We start from the raw sequence: 20941 nt of genomic DNA on the forward strand, positions 1-20941 counted from the left end.
GTGGTAAACATTGTGTGACTTTTTTTTTTTTTAATATATCTTTATTGATTTTAGGGAGAGGGAGAGAGAGAGATAGAAACATCAATGATGAGAGTCATTGATTGGCTGCCCCCTGCACGCCCCCTACTGGGGATCAAGATGCACGTGCCCTGATCTGGATCCTAGCTCAATGCTCAACCGCTGAGCCACGCCGGCTGGGCAGCATTGTGTGACCTTTGAGATAATAATTCATTTGCCATTCTGTGATTTAGTGACCTATATTTGCAATCCAAACATAGAGTCCAGTGTAGCTTGTTTTGAATTTTATATAAAAGCACCATAGTGTGTGTACTCTTTTGTGAATTGCTTCTTTCTCTCCAAATTGAGATTCCTTTGTGTTGATCTGTGAGTTTTTAGTTTTTACACTATAGTATATGGACGTACTGTAACTTACTCATTTGCTCCACTGATTGGTATTTGTTTTTTTCCAGTGTTTGGTGATTATGATGATCAGGTCTGGATTTTCTAGTCTACATAGTGCACTTGTGCAAGTTTATCTTGGGAATTTATCTAGGAGAACAGCTTCTGGGTTGTAGGATATCACCAAATTTACTAGACAATGCCACACTCCTTAAAAAGTAATTATACCAATTTTTACTCTCACTAGCAGTGTGTGAGGCCTTCTGCTGCTGTATATACAGGATCCCACCAACCCTTGAGGTTGCCAGACTTAGTAATTTTTGCCAGTCTGATGGGTGTGTCAAGGTATCTTGACATTTTAATTTTCACCTTTATTCTCTCTAATGAGCTTGAGCATCTTTTCATGTGGGTACAGGCCATTTGGATCTCCTTTACTTGTTTTTCTGAAGGGCCCACTCAAGTGTTTTCCCCAGTTTTTTCTTGGAGTTCTGCTTTCCCTCATTGTATAGCAGTTATTTATACCTTCTCTGTGTGCCTATCTTCCCTTTTATATGTCTTTAAATATTTAAAACTTAGACAAATTTTAATAACCTTTCTGTATTAGTTACCCATTGCTCTGTGACAGATCACCCCGAAACCTAGTGGCTTAAGCAACAGCCCTTTATTTCTGTTGGGTCGCGCTCTCCGGGCAGTACGGTCTTATCTTGACTTTCCTCCTCCTGTGCAGGGAAGCTCTGCTGCTGCTGGTTGGCGTCTGACTGAAGGGGCAATAACCGGATGAATGAGCCCCAAGGCTTTCATCAGCCAGCAGATTGGCCTGGACTTGTTCACATGAAGTCAGGCAAAGGTGTACAAAGCTTCTTGAGGTGGGGTCTCCAAATTAGCAGAGTGTCACATCCACCACTTTTTGTTAGCCACAAGCCCTGCCTGGATTCAGGGGGTGGAGAAATAGACCCTGCCTATTGCTGAGGGAGCTGCAGAGTTCCCTTGAAAAGAGAAGTGCCCACAGGGAGGGGTAGGAGTTGTGACCATGCTTGCAACCCATCACATTTTATATTATGGTTTGTGCTTTTCTCCCGTACTCCAAGGGTAAGAAATAGTCCTATAGCATCTTTTAAAATGTTTAAGGTTTTGCCTTTCACACTGAGGTCTCTCAGTGTGTTTTTTAAAAAAATATATTTTAAAGAGGAAAAGAATTTGAGAACAATAAGAGAAACATGAATTAGGGCAAGAATGAGGTTTCCGAAACCATGGCAGTGGGGGAGGGAGATGATGCAGGAGGCTGCGCATGTGGAGGGGCTGCACGTCAGTGGAAAATCTGTACCTTCTGCCCAGTTTTTCTGGGAACCTAAAACTACTCTAAGAAACATAGTCTATTAGGAAAAAAAAAAGCCCCACAAACAAAAACAAACTATGACAGCAGCTGAAAGAGTTGGTGAGCGTTACTTAGAAAGTTTAAGCAGTTGTTTGAAAAACATCAAGTAGCATTTTGTAATGTAAAAATAAGAATTAATAGTATGGTGAAGGCCTGGGGCGGGGTTGGGGGTGGATATGGTGTGGAAGGAGTCAATGGGGGGAAAAAAGGGGACATCTGTAATACTTTCAACAATAAAGATAAATTTTAAAAAAATCTTGCTTTCATTCATTGCTAGCTATAATACAGTGAAGAACATGAAAAAGGGAACAGTTGCTTTTACTATCCTACCATCTTATCAAAAACAGCCCTCAGTGTTTTACATTGTTTGCTTTCCTTTCTTGTTCGTAGTTATTTTTTTTGCAAGAGAGTATTCCAATCAGCAGTTATGCATTGCATTTACATTTTCAACTTTTCAACTTGGTTGACATGAAATTTTATTTGAACACGGTCTGTCAGTACTCACTGTACTGAGACCGGAGGCATAAGGAGTGCAGGCCTCAGTGAGCAGCTTCTTAGAAAGTGCTTTAGACCAGAAGCAGGGTTGTACCTTGGCCAGGGCCTGGGGCTTGGACAGATGGCCCTGGAGTAGAACCAAGCCTTTGCTGTTGTGGTAACTGCGACTTTGCGCAAATTATTTAACATCTCTAAGCTTTAACTCTCCATTGTAAAAAGGAGATAATCTTTATTTTACTTATTTTTCAAGAGTATTGGATGAGATAGAAAAAATATTACCTACCTTGGCATGTGGACCTAAGATAAACATTAACTTAGATTAGAAATATGTTTTCTATTTTCTATTAATCTCCAATAAAAAAAGTTGAGGACTCTATAGGTGTTTTTCAGAATGAATTTGTTCTAACATTTAAGCTTGGCCTTTAGTTACCTCCCTGTTGCTATTTTCTATGAAAACTCTTTCAACATCTTTTGGGTTCTCTGCCTGGAGTTTGACAATCAGTTAAGGCCATCTGGTTGGCTGATGTCAAGCTTTTGAGATCCGTGTGTGTGTGTGTGTGTGTGTGTGTGTGTGTTTTAATTTTTCAATTGCATTTTACATTCAGTTTTGTTTTAGTTGCCGGTGTACAGCATAGTGGTTAGACAACCACATACTTTACAAAGTGTGTCCCCCCCCAATATTCCCAGTACCCACCTGGCACTATATGTAGTTATAATATTATTATTGACTATTTCCTATTCTGTACTTTACATCCCCATGACTTTTTTTGTAACCACCAATCTCTACTTGACACGCTTATATTTGAAACCTTGGTAGCCAGCCAGATCTCACCGAGCCCTGGGAGATGCTATCAGGGGTGTGTGTTCATAGCCTGAACTTTTGAATCCGGCAACCTCTGACCCGAGTAAGCAGAGAAAAGGAAAGTGCTTTAGGGAACTAGGCGAAGCAGTTGGATCCCCGAGGAAGAAGAGTCTGGGGGAGGGAAGAAACGTTTCTCCAGCACCTGCTCTCTGCCACAATGTGGAGTGGAAGACAGAAGCCGCCTGGAGAGCCCACCAGGGATGAAGGGCCCCTTGGCAGAGTTGGGTTGTGCCTCTTCACAGATTGAGTGGAGGAGAGCTCTCCAGCTCACTTGACCTTAGGAGGAATGAATGTCTTCTAAGCATTGCCCATGATTCAATCTTTCTTCCTAGGTCTCTCGGCAGCCCAGCGGAAGTTTGCTCACTCGCTCAGAGACTTTAAATTTGAGTTTATTGGCGATGCGGAGACTGATGATGAACGCTGCATAGGTACGTGAGGGTGAGGTTTTTGTTTGCTGTCCTTTGCTTTGTCCACCAAATAATGATTCCTTTCTCTTGACAGATGCTTCCTTACGTGAGTTTTCTAACTTTCTGAAGAACCTGGAAGAACAGAGAGAAATTATGGTGAGTTGTGGGGTGTAAATTAGTAAGTCCAACTTCGAGCGGGGAAAACCTGGCTTTAGACGCTGGTCCTGGTGGAGCTTGGATGCATTTATCCGTGGAGGAAGTAGTGGAAGGAGCCTTGATGAGGTCTCAGGAGCCCGGGTTTCTAGTTCCAGTGGTGCTGACCGTGATCAGATCTTAGACAGGTTGCTGGACCTCTAGACCTGTTTCTTTATCTGTAAAATAGAGGGTTGAACTATATCAGTGTCACCTAGGTTTTTGTAAGCAGTGGAGCACTTCCATTTAAGTTGAGTCTCATGCCCTGGCCAGTGTGCTCAGTGGTTAGAGCATTGGCTGGGGCACAGAAGAGCCAAGGGTTCGATTCCCAGTCAAGGGCTGCAGGTTCGATCCCTGGTTCCGGTTGGGGTGCATGAGGGAGGCAGCCAATCAATGAGTGTCTCTCACATTGATGTTTCTCTCTCTGTCTCCCTCCCCACCCTTCCACTCTCTAAAAATCAATGGAAAAAATGTCCTCGAGTAAGGATTAACAACAACAGAAATTGAGTCCTATGCAAAATCTTAATATAGCAAAAAGATAAAAGCAGAAAAGCTTATGGAGAGGCACAGGAACAGCAGGGTGATGTTAAGAGTTAAATCTGTAGATTTCTAGGCTGTGTGGAGAGGGAGAGAACTTGGTCTTGGAGTCTTTAAAATCCCACTTTACCTTGAGATTCATGATCCCAACAGTAATAATAATAGTTACACTTCATTGGGTGCTCTCCACGTGCCTGATGCTGTGCTGAGTGCATTGAGTGGATGATCTTATTTACGCTCAGCAATGCGTTTTAAGTGTATTGAGTGATACTTACCTTTCTTAAAAGCTTGCATTTCCCCTCCAGTTGACTGATGTTCATTCATTCCACAATGATTCACAGTAGAATTGGCACTGAATTATGACACTATCTATTCTCGCCCATTTTTTTTTTAGACTTTAAAAAAAAAAGACAAACTAGTTTTTTTCTATGTTTTGGAAAATGAGTGCTACCTAGTGTAAGTGTATGAGTATGTTCAGATGTATGTGGTGGTGGTAATAATACTGAGCATGATAACAAAGGTGCCCAGTCCTGGCCTAAGCTGTTTACCTAATATTAAGTTATTCTCATATCAACTCTGTGAGACAGACTGTTATTGTCCCCTTATTTTACAGAGGAGGAAACTGAGGCACAGTACCTTGCCCAAGATCACATGGCAGCTGGGAGGTAGAGCATTCTGCAGATTAGTATTGGATTCCTTTTGCCTTTTGTGTTCCAGTGACTGGTTAGAATCTGAGCACAGAGGCAAACAAAGCCAAGTCCCTGCCCTCAGGGAGGTTACATTCTAGAAAGGAGAGGTGATAACAAAATATACAATACATTGTCAGGTAGTGATAGGTGCTACAAAATTTAATAAGGAAGGGCAAGTACCTAGAGAATGGGGCGGGGTACTGTTATACCTAGAGTGGGGAGGGAAGGCATTCAACAGTGAACCATATGAGGCATCCAGGTATCTGGGGGGAAGAGAGTTCTGGTCAGCTTGGTGCTAAATTTTAGCTCTGCAGATAGGTCGGTTGCATCTTGTATGCGCCCTGACCAGAGATCGAATCCGCAATCTAGGCATGTACCCTGACTGGGAATCGAACCCACAACCTTTTGGTGTACAGGATGATGCTCCAACCAACTGAGCCACCCAGCCAGGGCTCTACTGCCTGTCTTGATACTGTTAACGTTTTATGTTCCTTGAGATGAACTGACTAGGTCAAAAAACTGGAATGTGGTCTTAGCTCCAGGGTGTCTGGGAGAGAGAGAGCATGGTTCTCAGATCTGCTGTTAGCTGACTTAATGATTTAATCTTCAGCCGTGATGCGGTTGATAGGCTATCTGAAGTAGGAGGAGGGTGGCAGGGCTGGGTTTTCAGTGCAGGGTAGAAGTAAGAACAGGATGTCCGTATAATGCCATGAACTGCAGAGAGAAATGGGACACTCTGTTATAACTCTTGTGGGAACAGCAGCACCTGCTGGATAGCAGGAAATTATCCAAAGCCAGAAAGCAGTGGGGGTGGCTGTGACCAACCATAGAATTAACAGGACATCTGGACACATAGTGTTACGGGGTTTTTTTTAACTTTGTAGTTTGGAAAATTTTGAGTATGTACAAAAGTAGAGAGAAAAATATGATTAAACTACATGCACTCATCACCCAGCTTCAATACCATTGCCACACAACCGATCTTGTTTCTCCTATACCCCTTACTACCATTGTTTTGACAGAAAAGGCCAGTATCACCTGTAAATACCTTACTGTATAGCTCTTAAAGATCACTCTTTTGAACCACAGTATCTTTGTCATACCTAAAAAACAAATAATTCCTTAATATTACAAAGGATTAGGTCGTATTCAAATTTTTCTGATATTCATTCACATTTTGTCACTCCCCCCCCCCCCCCATAACAGTTGGTTTGTTTGAATCTGGATCCAAACACAATACATTTGATAAGTTTCTAAGTCACTTTTAATCTATAGGTTCTTCCTCTTCTGTTTGCCCTTGACAGGAATTTCTAATGCCTTTCCATTAGCTTTCAAGGACCTTTATGACTTAACAGTTTTAAGTTGTGAGTTAACAGTTACAGTAATGAAGTTAATAAAAATTAAAAAGTCTAGCATTTAACCCATATTGATGTTATTTGGATGTTTTTGTCTAATCTCTATAGGCAGTGATCCCCCCCTTTTTTTTTAAGCATGTGAATTGTATGGAATCATTATGGCTACTTTTGTTCCTTTAAAGAGCTTTGAATACTTACGGAAAAAAATCTTTCATGCTTTACTCGACACCAGCCTTAAACTTTTGACTAAAAAGATACCTTTCTCAAGAAGTGTCCAGTGTAGTTCTGGAGAGTAACTGGTAAAAAGGGAACTAAAATATGTTATATTAAGTACAATAACAGAGGAATAGAGTGTGGCTGCATGGAGTGGGGAGCAGCTCTGCCTGTGCTTCTCAGGAAAGACTGTCTGGAAGAAGTGGTATTTGAGCTGGAGTTCAGGGGACAGGACACCAAGGAGGGCCTATGTATAGTTTCACAAGCCCATACGTAGCTCCCAACAGCGTGACAATGAGGTAGGATGGTCTTTAGGCAGTTCGATGCCAGTACATCCTGAGAACTTTTAAAAAATCTTATTTTACTTCAAGTATTACAAACCAGCAGCATGTTAAAAGCCACATATTAAAAAAGGGGTGCAACAAGACAGCTGTAAATCGAGGTAGAAATATTCTAAAATTGGTTCCAACGATTTAGCAAAATCTTAGTGGTCACTTAATTTCTAAAAGCAGTCAGTATTGTCTGAAGTCCTAAATTAAATGATGGTGCTGTATAGTAATTGTATATTCATGATTAAGACTGAATCATGAAAATGTTAAAAAATATAATTAAGACTGAATCATGAAAATGCTAAAAAAATATAGTTTTAGAAGGCAAAGAGTAATGCCAAATATTTTTAAAGAGCTTTCCATTTCCTAAATGTTAAAATAGGATTTTGAGCTTTAAGGGATACAGTCACCTGGAAGCTCAACAATCTAGGAACACATTTTTCCTTGTTGGGTTTGAGCCACCAGGTATATATATCTTCACCAGGTATACATACAGTCTGTGTACTGACTAGGATACGTACACACACACACTCCAACAATTACTGTCGAGCGTCTCCTCCTTGCTGAGCACTTTGCCAAATGCTGTGGAGACAAAGGCATGGTTTCTACCCTTGAGTAGTTGGCTGTCCATTGGGGGAAATTGCCAAAAGCGTGATAACAGAGAGGCTGGGGGAATTCAGGGGACGCATTTTGGAGACACCGTTCCTGAGCTGAGTTTACAGGTGACTCAGAGTTAGCCTGTAAGGAAAGATGGAGGTGAGGAAAACTGATTTTAGAAAAGAGAGAGGGGTGCGTTTGCCTGTACCCCGCTAGTGTCCAGCTCTGTAGCTATTGGATGAATTGTTGGGGAAGGAAGTGGAGAGAAGGCCAGTCTAACCAGCCAGAGTTCTTCCTCTGTGCGTGGAAGTCGGTTTCTATGAATGAATATGTCTCGTTCCATAAAAGGCCAATAATATCTTTTTCAGGACAGTGTTTTCAACTGAGTAGTTTGTGCTGGAAATAATTGCCAACCTTGACTGTGAAAGTGAGGAAGTAACTCGAGTTGGGGAGCTGGCTGCGCTGAGGGCCAGCGTGGCCCTGCCGCCGTGGCCCTGCCGCCGTGGCGCTCTGCGCGGTGTCGCGCTAGCATTCCGGAGATGTTCCCTCTGGTGTGGGCAGGACAGGACAGGGAGTCCTTATCCGAGGTGGGCTGCTGGCCAGGAATTCAAGGACTTTTAAAATAGTGCTGTAGTGTTTATGACATTCTTTAAAAGGGCTTCATGCTGTATTTCCTTCTCCGCATGTATCCTTTTACCATATTGAGTTAGCTTTGCCCTCCAAAACATGACTGCCCAGCCTCTGGGGGTTATGACAGATGAGGGCAGCTGTGCAAGGCCCGGAGTCTGGGGAAAGCATCAGGGAAGAGGGGGTAACAGGAGAGAGGAGGGCTAGCTTGCCGGGTGGTACACAAAAGGCCACCCCCATCCCACTGGGCTGGCAAGCAGATGGGAGGGGGTGTCCTTTCCACCAGCTGCACCCCTTTCCCACTTGGGCAAGATGACTCTGTGCACGCACAGACTCTGGAGGCGGCTGATACCCTTTCCCTTTTTTTCCATGTTGTTTTTTTCCCACTACAGATTTGACTCTTGTGAAGCACTGGGTCAGGGAACGCTTGCTGGGTGGTTGGCCCTTAGCTTATGTCCTGATAAGGAAGGTCCGAGGCTCCTGAGAACTGAAGGCTTTTGTTAATAGTTTAGATAGTTCTAGGCAAGACACAAGTGTTTCCTCAACCCTTGTCTGCTTTGCTTCACTCCTTTCTCATCGTTTCTTTCATTGTCTAGATGTCTTACAGTCACGTAGTTAAGTAGTTTCCATGTCTTTTGAGGTTTTTTGACACTGATTTTTGTTCCATATTTTCTGTTGTTTTTTTTTGGTTTTTTTGTTGTTTTTTTTTTACTTTCCAAAGTGTTTCATATTATTAGAATAACACATGTTGGTTAAAATGAACTAAATCATTTTTACCTTTTGGTAGACGTTTTCATGATAATCTTTTCTTAGTGCACCCTAGGGCAGTGGTCCCTCTCCCATCAGTATCAGTATCATCTGGGAACATGCTAGAAATGCAAACTCTTGGCCCCTGCCCCAGACCTACTGAGTCAGAAACTCTGGGGTGGAGTTCATCGGCCTGTGTTTCAGTGAGCTCTCCGGGTTATTGTCAAGCATGCTGAAATCAGAACCACTGGCCTAGGTGCTTGTGAAATCTCGGCTGCATTCCTAGCCTTGGAGAGAAAGCTGCCTGCAAGTTGGATGCACTATAAATTGCCTTTTAATGACTTTGTGTCTACCACAAGGCTCAAATAATCCTTAAAAATCTAAGTTTTGACCTGTCATTTCCAAAGGATTTGGACTATGTCTGGCTTTTTTATTTTAGTGGGCCAGATTTCCGCTGTTAGGAATTTTAGTGTTACTTGATTTGCACTTAGCATTGCTTGTGACTTAGTTCCTGTAATGTGTTAAGTACCTAGGGCATCCCATGCCACTGGAAAGACTGTGCTTTTAGTTTCATCTTACTTTGATTATAAATTTTATATGGTATATCAGGCCTGTTTTAATCAGTTCTTTTACAGATAAAGTGTCACATTTTCGTATGGAATTCTGTTGGCAGGCACATTCAGATGGGGAAAAATCCATCTTGAATTTATTTACAAAACATTTCTCAGTTTCGTTTAAAAGTTGTCAGGGACCTAACTTTATGAAGACTTTTTCTCCTTGAACTGACCTTTGCAGTTTGACATCATTGTTTTTTCATATAAATCCTGTTTTCCCCCCCCTTGTAAACCCATTATAATTCAGTTAGATGTGGATGTTATTGTGAAACTGTTTTTTTGTTTTGTTTTTTGAAGGTGGACCTTTCAAGAGTTGGATTTTTACTGGCCCAGAATCCTATGGAGATACAGTCAGGGCTAACTCAAGTTAAAATTTAAAGTAAAGGCGAGTGTTTTAGGCGGGAGGCCCGGGCTCCATCCTGGACCCCCTTTTGTGTGAGGCCAAGCCTCTGACTCAGTGTTCTCTCTCTCCGTGACTCACTGTCATTTGTGGCCTCGCAGCCTTGTCGTCCTGCGATACTGACTTCCCTCCTGAAACTGTGTTTCCTATGTTTAATATCCTTGGGCGTGCACTCTGCTTCTGAGGAATCAGCCAGCTCTTTTGATAAATCAGTGAATACTGATGTGAAAGTATAGACAGGAACTTGTCTGCCCCCACACAGCAAGGGACACCAGCATGTAACCAGCCTGCTCACTTCATCGTCCAATCCAGAGAAGTGGTTCCATGAGTGGGAATTAGTTCAGCCGAATCTACTGTTTTCTAAGAAAAGTACTGTGGGTTGAGCCAGGGTACCTCAAATCGTTCTTCAGATCCTGTCTTGAAGGACCCAGGGGCATGGCCTGGTTCCTAAAATAAAGAGCTGAGAGAGAACTTAGGATAATTCACTTTCAACCCCTTGATTTAAAAGCAAAAAAAGAGGGTGGGTGGGCACTAGAACTGAGTGAGGTGGAATGATTTGATCTGCATCACAAAATAAGTTGGTGATAAAGACTGAAATCAAATATTTCTCCTGTCTTCTGGTATCTCAGTGACATCATTTCTTGTCTTTAGCTCCTTGTAAGAGTTAGTACCCTTTCCTCCCCCTTTAAACTTGAGGGGGATGGATACGTGTCCTTGTAGCTGCTGTCTACCAGGCGGCGGTTATGAAGAAACATGAATTTGGTTGTAATTCTCCTGGCCTGTTTGGACAGCTGAAGTCTCTTGATATTTCAATCGCCAAACCATTTAATGCCCAGTTAAAGAGGAAATATGAATCCTGGTGGTGGTTTGAAACCTGCCAGTGAGACCTTTTGGTTAGGTCAAGGCAGTGCTAATATCAGTGTCTAAAGAGTGGGTGCCATTATCTTGGAGGGAAATCCTGGAGACCATAGCGGAGCACTCCTTTGGGAAATAATGCATCTCCAATTTTTTTGACAACACAGAGGAAAAAAAATGTGGGGAAAACTAGATTGGTGACTAAAATGAAAAGGGATTCAGAGGAGTTGGGCTCTGAAGATATTTTAGAGCCCAAATGCTTATTTTCTTTTCTACGAATGCACAAGAGGGATACACAATAAAAAATATACATCTAACTATTAAAGAGCTTTTTCAATAAAAATAAAAGCTCCAAGTGAGTCCCTGGGAGACTTGCTGAACTTACCCTGGAGCTGCGCTGCAGTCTGAACTTCCTTCCCTGCCTCCTTCCCCTGGGCTCAGACCTGCATCACTGTCTTGAGAGCTCCTCCAGCCTTCCCTGGCTCCCTCCCCATTTTCTCCCACAGAGGTTTCCCCTAATACATTTCTTGTGTTTTTAATCCTGTCTTGGTGTCTGCTTCTTAGAGGACAGGGATTAACACAGACACAGACTGTTTTGAGTCAGAGATAATGGATACAGGAGACTCAGCCTAGGTATTTATGGTTACTGTTATCACCATCTATGAGAAATGCTGCATTTATGCAGAAACTGTTCTTTATAGTACCTAAATTTATAGGAGATTCCCAATTCATTAATAAAACAAATATTTATTTTATTTTATTTAAAAAATATATATATCTTTATTGATTTCAGAGAGAGGAAAGACGAGGGAGAGAGAGAGATAGAAACATCAATGATGAGAGGGTCATTGATCCAGCCCGCAACCCGGGCATGTGCCCTGACCGGGAATCGAACCCCGATTGCCTGGATCCTAGGTCAACACTCAACCGCTGAGCCACGCCCGGCTGGGCAAAACAAATATTTTTGAATGTCCAGTATAAGGAAGGATATTAGGCTCTTGTTCAGGCTGAGGTGCTCAGCTGCTGGCTGAGTAGGGACTGAGTTATAAGAGCCCTTCTGTCCCACGCCCTTCTTTTTCTCTCTTGACCACTCAAGGCATCACAGAAGGGTCCGAGAGCTCTCTTTGTCATTGGTCAAAGGCATAGGTGTTCTTTTCTGAATAGCCTCCTCTGTCTGTCTGTCTCTCCCTCTCTCTGGTATTTTCTTGATTCAACAGTTTATTGCCTTACATTACTCAGGAGGTTCCATTTCTCGCTGTGCCACTGAATTCTACCATTCACTTTAGAAATTAAACTGTTACCTTATTTAATGCTAAAAAACAAAAGTGCAGATTCCCTCACAATACTTTCCCAGCTGTCTCGACAAGCTTATCTTACATTTACTTCTGTGGGGTTTTATGCTTTCTCATAATGTTCTGTCCAAGTATTTGTTTTGTTTTAAAAACAGAAATTCCGTATTGTCTCTCATACACAGACGGAAAGAAGATCAAGGTTGAGTCTCTGCACATCCTTATTAGGTTAACAGACTTAAAGTAGCCAGTAGTTTTTGTTTTTTTAAGATTTTCATTTTTTCCCAAGCATAAGGAAAAGTATCTTTATTGGTGGAGTCTGTTTGATGTAAATAATTGAAGTGTATGACTACTTTCTTTTTTTGATTAATATTCTTCAAAATTGATGCAAGCTTTTTATTTTTTCTTTAAATAAACCCGAAGATATTTGTTCATCAAAGATAGACCTTAAGAGAATCTTAAACTTTTGTGATACACTTGCCTAACTTTTTTTCCCCCCAGAGCCAGGTCATGGCCAAATATTCTGGGAATAAAGTCAGAGAGCAGAAATGGTTAGAACTTTAGGTCAGATCCTCTTGTTTTATTAGGTTTTAAGCTATTCAGAATTTAGGATTGAAAGTTGATAAAAACTCCTATTGGGGACTTTTCATTCTTAGACTGTCTGAAGGAAAGTAGAAGTGTGGTAACTGAACTAGTGAATTTAGAATATATATTTTACAAATTATGGTTCTTGGGCATTAAGTGAGACTGTCATGGTTTCAAAAGAATCAGACATTCAAGGAACCATTTCATATTAATTGACTTCTGATTTTCAGGTTTAAATGTTGTTAATTTACAGCACCTCTGCACCCATGTCCCAGTTAGAGCTCTGTATATGGGTTCATTAAGATTCTCATTAGTTCTTAGCTGGTGTGTTTGAGCTAGTACCAAAAATTTAATTTTGTTTTTACATTATTATTTTTTCTACCAGGAGGATTAGCTTAGCTTAAGCTGTGCTTAAAAATAAAATATCATACTGGGATTTTTTTACTTGGAAGTTAAAATTGCTTCTACTGTGACATCCCCTTTCTCTTTTTACGTAATTGTGTTAAGTAGGTAGAAAGCAAGTATTGTTATTCCTTCTTTGCAGAATCTTTGACCCTCTGTTCTTTCTCTTATTTCAGTTACTAAAAAAAGGTGGGAGGACTTTATTCTCTATTTTTGTTTGTTAATTCTCACCCGAGGATATTTTTTCCATTGACTTGTAGAGAGAGTAGAAGGGAGGGAGGGAGAGAAAGGGAGAGAGAGAGACACAACAGTTGGTTGTGCGGCCACACATGCCCTGGCGGGCTGGGGATTGAACTTACAACCCTTTGGTGTGAGGGCCAAAGCTCTAACCACTGGCCAGGGCTATTATCTATTTTCATTTTCCTATTAAAACTGGAGCCCTGATTGATGGAGGAAGGCACAGTACAGGGAGATACTGGATGGATGGAGAAAGGTAGCAAAGGATGAGTGTGGATGGAGAGTGATCTAATTAATTAAAAATGAGTTGGTTTAATCAGGGAAAAAAATCTTGTTGAGGAATATTAAAAAGCATAGTACTTAAATCATTTTGATATCATTTACGGTTCTGAAAATGTTAAAATATCAATCCGATATTAGTCTGGATTCTGTTGCAAGGTCTGGCTGTTTTGTACAGAAAGAGAATTTATTAAAGAATATTAGGTAGGTTGCAGTATCTTTAAAAGGTTTTAGGAACCAAGAACGATGCCCCGGATCATGCCACAGAGCTGGGTTTGCCACTGGAAATAAACACTACAGCCTGCACCAGCAACACCGCAGGCCCTGCGGGCTGTTGGTATAACTGCTGCTTCTGGTAACCGGTGCGGTGCTACTACCCACTAGACTCTCTGGTTACTGGTTTTGTTGAAGCACCAGTTTCCAAATCAGCCTTGGGTGGGAGCATGTGATTAGTAGAACCCTGGCCGGATGCCAGTACTTCACTGCAGGATGTCTGGGAAAGCAAGTGTCTGTCGTTCTCACCACTTGTAGTGGAAGGTGGTTCCTGCGTCATTAAGAAGGAGAATTCCTCAAACACAGGAAGGGCTTTCAGGTGCCTGGTAGGCCAAAAGGACAGATACCCACTACCTGTGATGTTCTTGTCTGATTACACTGCAGTACCACTTTCCCATGACCGGAATAAACAAAATGATTTTTGGATAGCCTCAGTGTATATATTTTTAGGCATGCATATGCATGTCTGCTAGATAATCACGTCTACTTTAATTATTTAGTTGATAACATATGTGTCCACATTTTAAAATGAGATCATCAGTGTATAATTTAGGAATAGTTTCCCCACTTACTTCATGAAAAAGTTATTCTAACTCTCAACACCTTAGATATTAGTATGTTTATCTCAGACACGTGGTGAACTTTTCAGCACAGCTTTGCACAGTACCTCCTGGCATGTCTATCTGAGTTCTTTGAGATACAGCAGCACCTTTTAAACTTCTTTCTGATGCTTTCATTGGGAATTTTATCTCATGCCAGAAGTACTCATTTGCAGCAAATTTGGACAGTCTTAAAAAAATTATTCCTGAGATGTGTTCATGATTTTCTTAATGTAACCACTTAACTTTTATTTATTTTTATTTTATTTTTAAAAATATCTTTATTGATTTCAGAGAGAGGAAAGGAGAGGGAGAGAGAGAGACAGAAACATCAATGATGAGAGAGTCATTGATCGGCTGCCTCCTGCACGCCCCGAACTGGGGATCGATCCCGCAACCTGGGCATGTGCCCTGACCGGGAATCAAACCCTGATCGCCTGGATCCTAGGTCAACGCTCAACCACTGAGCCACGCCTGGCTGCGCTAACCACTTACCTTTTAAAGTGATCTTTACGAAAACACTGAACACTAATTTATTGATTTTTTTTTTTTTGAGAGAGAGGAAGGGAGAGGGAGAGAGAGATAGGAAAGCGACATCAACATTGATCTGCCTCCTGCATGCCCCCTGCTGGGAATCGAGCCCACAGCCCGGCATGTGCCCTGACCAGGAATTGAACTGTGACCTCCTGGTGCATGGGTCGATTCTCAACCTCTGAGCCACCCTCGCCAGGCTAAACACTAATTTTGACGTCATCTCTAGAATGACAACTAAGTCTTCTTACATTTCTTAGACTTCCCTTGTTTTTCTAACACAGAACTGTTCATGATCTCTAAACATCTGAAATTAGATGTGATTGGGGCCATGTCAGGCTAATATTCCTCAAAGGAAACTCTTTAAGAATACTTATATAGAGCAGGTTCCTTTTTTTTTTTTTTTAAAGGGACAGTTTTGGGGAAAATATTCCCTATGTTTGGAGATGTTTTGTGATAATAGTCCTTGGCACCCTTTCCCAAGACTCTGTTTCAAGAAAAATAAGGAATATGTCTTTGCCGAATGGTTATTTTGCTTCTTTTCTTGACATTGGGTTTGGAAAATAGAGTTTTTCCTTTAGTCTACTGAAATGGGAAGTATCTTGAAGGTCATGGGAGAAAACTGGAGATTCTCCTTTGCTCTCAGATAATGCATTCCTCTGGGGGCTAGAAGACTTGGAATCCAGGCTTAAAATACTGAGGGCCTTGGGGAACAGACATAAATCCTTCTTTCTTATTAGACAGTCTGTTCTTGTTAGTACTGAGTGATTAGAAAGGCGTGATGAGCACTCATACCGGTTTATTCATGGTTTTACCTAGGCCCAGTCTGTAAAAATTGTTATTAAAGATATCACCGGATGTAATTTTGCCTCTGTTGCCTTTTTACTGAATATGGGTTTTGGTCCTAAGCCCCATTCTCTTTAGAATTCACGTCTGGACTTGGCCTTTGATCTCAGATGGGGGGGATTTAAAGTAGTGGCAGTGGTTCCTCCCCACAGTGGTGTCTGATTCTCTGTTCATGAGCCACATCCTCAAGAGATTTCTCAGCTCTAGCTCAAACTATAGAGGTAAAGATGCCACCCCGCCTTTCCTTTTCCTTTTCCTTTTCCTTTCAGACATTTAACTTCTGGCATCTAAATGTCTAATGAAAAGGGGTTTCAGATTTGACTAGTGGGGAAAAGTTTAACCCCCCAGACTGTTATATAATAATCTTGTTCTTTACCGTTGAGGTGTGATGTTCTGATGGACTCTGTGGTTTGCCATCATATATGATAAGGCAACATTGAGATGTAGTCTGTACTTCCACTTCTCCCAATTATATAAACCCCTGGATCATAGAGATGGATAGGACCTCAGAGGTCTCAGGGCCAGGTCATAGTGGTGGGTAGGACCTCAGAGGTCTCAGGGCGAGCTTCCTCTCCACACAGCAATCTTTGAGAATGTCTCTGGACATTGGTCATCCAGCTTCTGCTTGTTTATGTGGAAGGAGCTAGAGGTCACCACATTGCATGGTCCATGGTCAGTCTTAGTTCCTCTTGATAGTAAACCCAGATCTGTTCTACAGCTTTTCCCCATTAGACCTGGTTTTGCTTTCTTTAAGGAAATCAACATGATTTTTGCTTCTCCCGGACAGTACTCATTTAAATATTAAAAGGCAGCTTTCATAGTCCCTCTGAATGTTCTCTTTATCCCCAATCCCATTAAACACCTCTGGGGTTCTTACCTGTTCCTCCCAAACCTTTTTAGCATTCTGGGCACATTCCTGCTTTGCTCCATTTAGAAAATGGCTCCCTTAAAATGTGGCAGCTGTACTATTGAATGATTACCTTATTTGGATTTGAACAGTGTATGTAACCTGTGTACGTATTCATTATCTTGGAGGCCAGTTTATGACTACTTTGGCACATACTAAACTTCCAGTTAACTCACATTTTTAGGGGTTAAAGCTGCTATTAAGGCCCACTATAAAATTCACATGAACTGTTGTTAAGATACCTTTTACACTTGAGCCTTTCCACATTGAAACTGATCGATTGCTTGTGCCAGGCAAATTCTACAGCACCACTTTGGAATCCTTCTTTTCAGTTTGAGAGCTAGTTGAACTGTGATTCTCTCATCCAATATTTCAGCCTTCCCTCCCAATGTTTGGTGCCTTGCCAGTAGGGTCAACATATATTAAAAAGATCTGCAGTCATAATAGGACCTGGAGAATATTATGCTAAGCGAAATAAGCCAGGCAGAGAAAGACAAACATCACATGATCTCACTTATATGTGGAATCTAAAGAACTTAATAAACTGATGGACAGAATAGATTCAATGACATGGAAGCGGGGATCAGACTGATGAATCTCAAAGGGATGGAGGGTGGTGGGTGAGTGGAGGGGGGTGAGTGGGTTGGAGGGGGAGAGATTAACCAAAGAGTTTACATACATAAATGCACAACCCAAGGACACGGACAATTGTGTGGAGAGGGACTGGGGAGGAGAGTGGGGCGAGGTGGAATGGGTTATTGGGGAGAAAAAGAGACATCTGTAATATTTTGAACAAAAGAAAAGAAAAGATATACAACTATATAAGAGTAAGTAGAACATCTTATGCTGAGATACTCAAGATGATTCTCTCAGGCAGGGCTCAGTCAACAGTGGCCCATGGGCCAAACCCATTTCCCCTCCCATGTTTATAAGTGAAATGTTGCAACACAGCTATGCTCATTCATTTCTATACTGTATGTGGCTGTGTTTGTGGTATGGCAAAGTTGAGTAGTTGCAGCTGAGGTCATGTGGTGGCAAAGTGTACATTATTTACCACCTGGCCTTTTATAGAAAAAGTTGGCTGACGACTCCTCTAAGGAGAGATCAGCAGATTAATTCGCATGCTTTCTCTTTGTGTTGATGGATTCTGTTTGTAAGTTAGACTACCCAAAACCCTCTCTAGGGCTCATTAGCAAAGGCTTTGCATGGCTTTTTAATTTTAATTTTATTTAAAAAAAATTTTTTTTTATGGCTGCTTCAAGTATTTTATGAGAAAAAATATGGTTCTGTAACCTTAGATGTGTATTTATAAAATTGCATTCTATATTTGCTTCCTCTCCCTCTCTCTCTTTAAATTATCTGATTGACTTTTAACGTGTTGGTTTGGAAAGCTTTTCTCAACATTATTACCATAGCTGTCTCTTTTAAATTGGGAGACTGTCATCACCAGAGGTTGCCTGTAGAGTTTTAGGGAGTAGCTAGATTTGGCACTCGTTTGTTTCTGGGGAAGGAGAATCATGTCTTGGCATTAGAAGGCTTTAGTAATGCTTATTACTAACGAATCTTATATAATACTTCTGTGACGTTACAAAAGGAAGCGAGAGATTCCATGGAGTCTTCACTCTATTTTGAGAAGAAAGCAATCCTTATTGTTCAAGCAGCATTGTCTTCCTGAAGAATTTAGTAACTACAGTATTTTGTTCTTGAATAGAATGCTTAAGGTTCAGTTCGTAAGTTACACAATCAGACTTTCTTCAAGAAAAATGATAATGAATGCTAAGTTAAAAATTTCTTTTTCATTAAAAATTTTCATTGTTGATAAAGAATTGGATATAGTGGTATCTGTCACAACTACAACTTTCCTTGTTTTGGAAATTTGCTTATGGACCCACAAACAGTAAGACAGAAACCTCTAAAATTCTTTTCCTACAATAGTGTTAACCCTGGGAAGTAAGATAGTGCATCACATTTAATAGAATGACCTAAAAATTGCTCTTGTGTAATCTTTGTGGCCTGGTCCTTTTTAAAGGACGGAGTATGGAGTTTTAGGGTTCACATTTCTTTTAAATCCTTACCCAAAAATATGGTTTTACTGATTTTTTTTTTGAGAGGAAGAGGTGGGGGGGAGAGGGGGGGTGAGAGAAACATCGATCAGTTGCCTCTGGTACATGCCCCGACTGGGGATTGAACCTGCAACCTAGGAATGTGCCCTGACTGGGAAACAAACCCGCAGCCTTTTGGTCTATAGGATGATGCTCCAACCAACTGAGCCACCTGGCCAGGGACACTGTTGTTCTTTACGCTCTAGCCATACTGGCCCTTGCTCTTTCCCATACTACTCTTGACTCCTTGCCTTTGTCTTTGCTGGTTCCAGGCTGGAAACAATTTCCCTTCCTCTTTTCACTGCTAATTCCTTCTCACCTTTCAAGACTTAGCTTAAATGTCACCTCTTTGATGAAGCTCTCCCAGAGCGTGTTTCTCCTTATATCTCCTCTAATAAGTTCCTCACCACCGCCCCACTTTCCTCTTTTCTAAGGAGTTGCTGGCATTTGCCATTATACATCTCCTCATGTGTCCATGGATCCACTGTATGTCTCCCCTGCTAGACAGTAAGTTCCACAAGGGCAGGGACTAGACTTGTCTGTTCATCATTGTATCTCCAGGACCTGGCACTGAATGTTCAACAAATACTTGCTTCCTGAAAAGTAGAGGTTTTTGAGATGGCTTCGTGGAATGGGGAAGCACGGTTTGGTACTTTTATTGGTGGTGTATGGTGGTTAAGCCTGGGCTCGCGCTTACACGATTTTGAATCCCTGTTCCCGTCATCTGTGAACTTGGGCGTTTATTACCCCCTGTGAGCCCAGCATGTGCTGCTGGCTGACCTCTTACCTGAGCGGGCCGGCCTCCGTGGAAGATGCGTGATGTGCAGGTTTATTCAGGAGCACTGGTAGGCTGGATGCAGATGTGGCGCCTAGGAAGTGGCACTGGCTCTCATAGAAGTGCGCCTTAAGTTAATTGGAGATACACATGAGTTGGATCATTTTCGAAATGCATGGCAGCACCTCTCCTATGTGCTTTTCCAGGTGGAATGGGACATCCATACTGTTTTGGGAAGTTGGCTTTTCCCTGCTTTGTGCTTTAGTATGAAGGACTCTGGTTTGCCATTGTGGGTCACACGTCTACGGTGTAGAGAGGATAACATTAATGTATTTTGAAAATGATCGCATTCCCTTGGCTAGCTCTTGCTCTTAAGTTTTCCTTTTAGATCTCTGTTGCCCAGCTCTTTGACACCTAAAAACAGTAGCAAACTGTGGGAGTGAGTGGGACCCAGTTGTTGGCCTGGGGAAGAGTTTGAACTCTGGGCATCATCACTTTTTTTGAGGATTCCCTATCACACAGTATGAATAGTCTCTTTGGGAGAAACCCTTACCTAATGAAACACTGCAAAGGAGCCTTTGGCTAAATTAAGAATCCTTTCCTGCCCTGGCTGATGTCACTCTGTTGGAGCCTTGTCCCTTACACCAAAAGGTTGTGGGTTCAGTTCCCAGTCTGGGCACATACTCAGATTTCAGGTTCGATCCCTGGCTGGGCTGTGTACAGGAGGCAACTGATCGATGTTTCTTTCTCCCTCTCCTTCCCTCTCTCTAAAATCAATAAAAACATCCTCGAGTGAGGATTTAAAAGTCCTTTCCTAGTCTAAGTCACTTAATTTTTTCTGTAATTTTTAGCTTGAATTTCTAGGGTCTTTTTTTTTTTGGTAAAAATAGGGGTGGCACATTGTTGTAAAGTGTTTTGAGGTTCCCTTTTTTATTCTGTCTATTTCTGGTCTGGAAAGGGAGGCTGAGAAAGCCACTACTCACCAGCCTATTGATGTTAAATGTAGTCTCCTTAGGTAAATATTTCCTTTTATTTCATCGCAGCGTTGTTTGTTGTAGATTCTGTCTTAAAATGAAAAGCCCTGACCAGCCAGTGTAAGAATGAATATGGTTGTGGTTGCGGTCTGTGTGTGTGGCTCCTGTCACGCCAGTCTCCCTTTCTGTGCTGATGGCCGACATGCCCAACATTTACTGACTCACGAGCACCAGGGACTCTACTTTGCTGATACCTTAAAAAACCCTCTTGAGGAATTTTCAGCAGTGAAGGGAAGACTGAGTGTATTTAAACTTGCAGCCACAAACCTGACCCTAACATAATGTAGTCTGGTAACTAATAAAGGAATGTAATTGACTTTTAAATTTCTGAGGGGGGGAACACCCCTCAAACGGAAGTGTTCTGTTAATGGACATGATAGACCCCTTTG

General features: G+C 41.7%; 1 protein-coding gene across 2 annotated transcripts in view; it reads left to right on the forward strand.

Annotated features, from left to right (window-relative positions):
* The window catches only part of ARHGAP10 (Rho GTPase activating protein 10), a 249936-nt gene that overhangs the window by 66764 nt on the left and 162231 nt on the right, over nt 1-20941 (forward strand). For both annotated transcript variants that reach the window (XM_016206885.2, XM_087816505.1), the window contains exons 2-3: nt 3464-3559; nt 3633-3694. In XM_016206885.2, coding sequence (XP_016062371.2) covers nt 3464-3559; nt 3633-3694 — 158 coding nt within the window. The remainder of the gene's footprint in view (nt 1-3463; nt 3560-3632; nt 3695-20941) is intronic.

This window comes from Miniopterus natalensis, chromosome 4 (genome assembly GCF_054644295.1).
Source record: "Miniopterus natalensis isolate mMinNat1 chromosome 4, mMinNat1.hap1, whole genome shotgun sequence".
Classification (NCBI taxonomy): Eukaryota; Metazoa; Chordata; class Mammalia; order Chiroptera; family Miniopteridae; genus Miniopterus; species Miniopterus natalensis.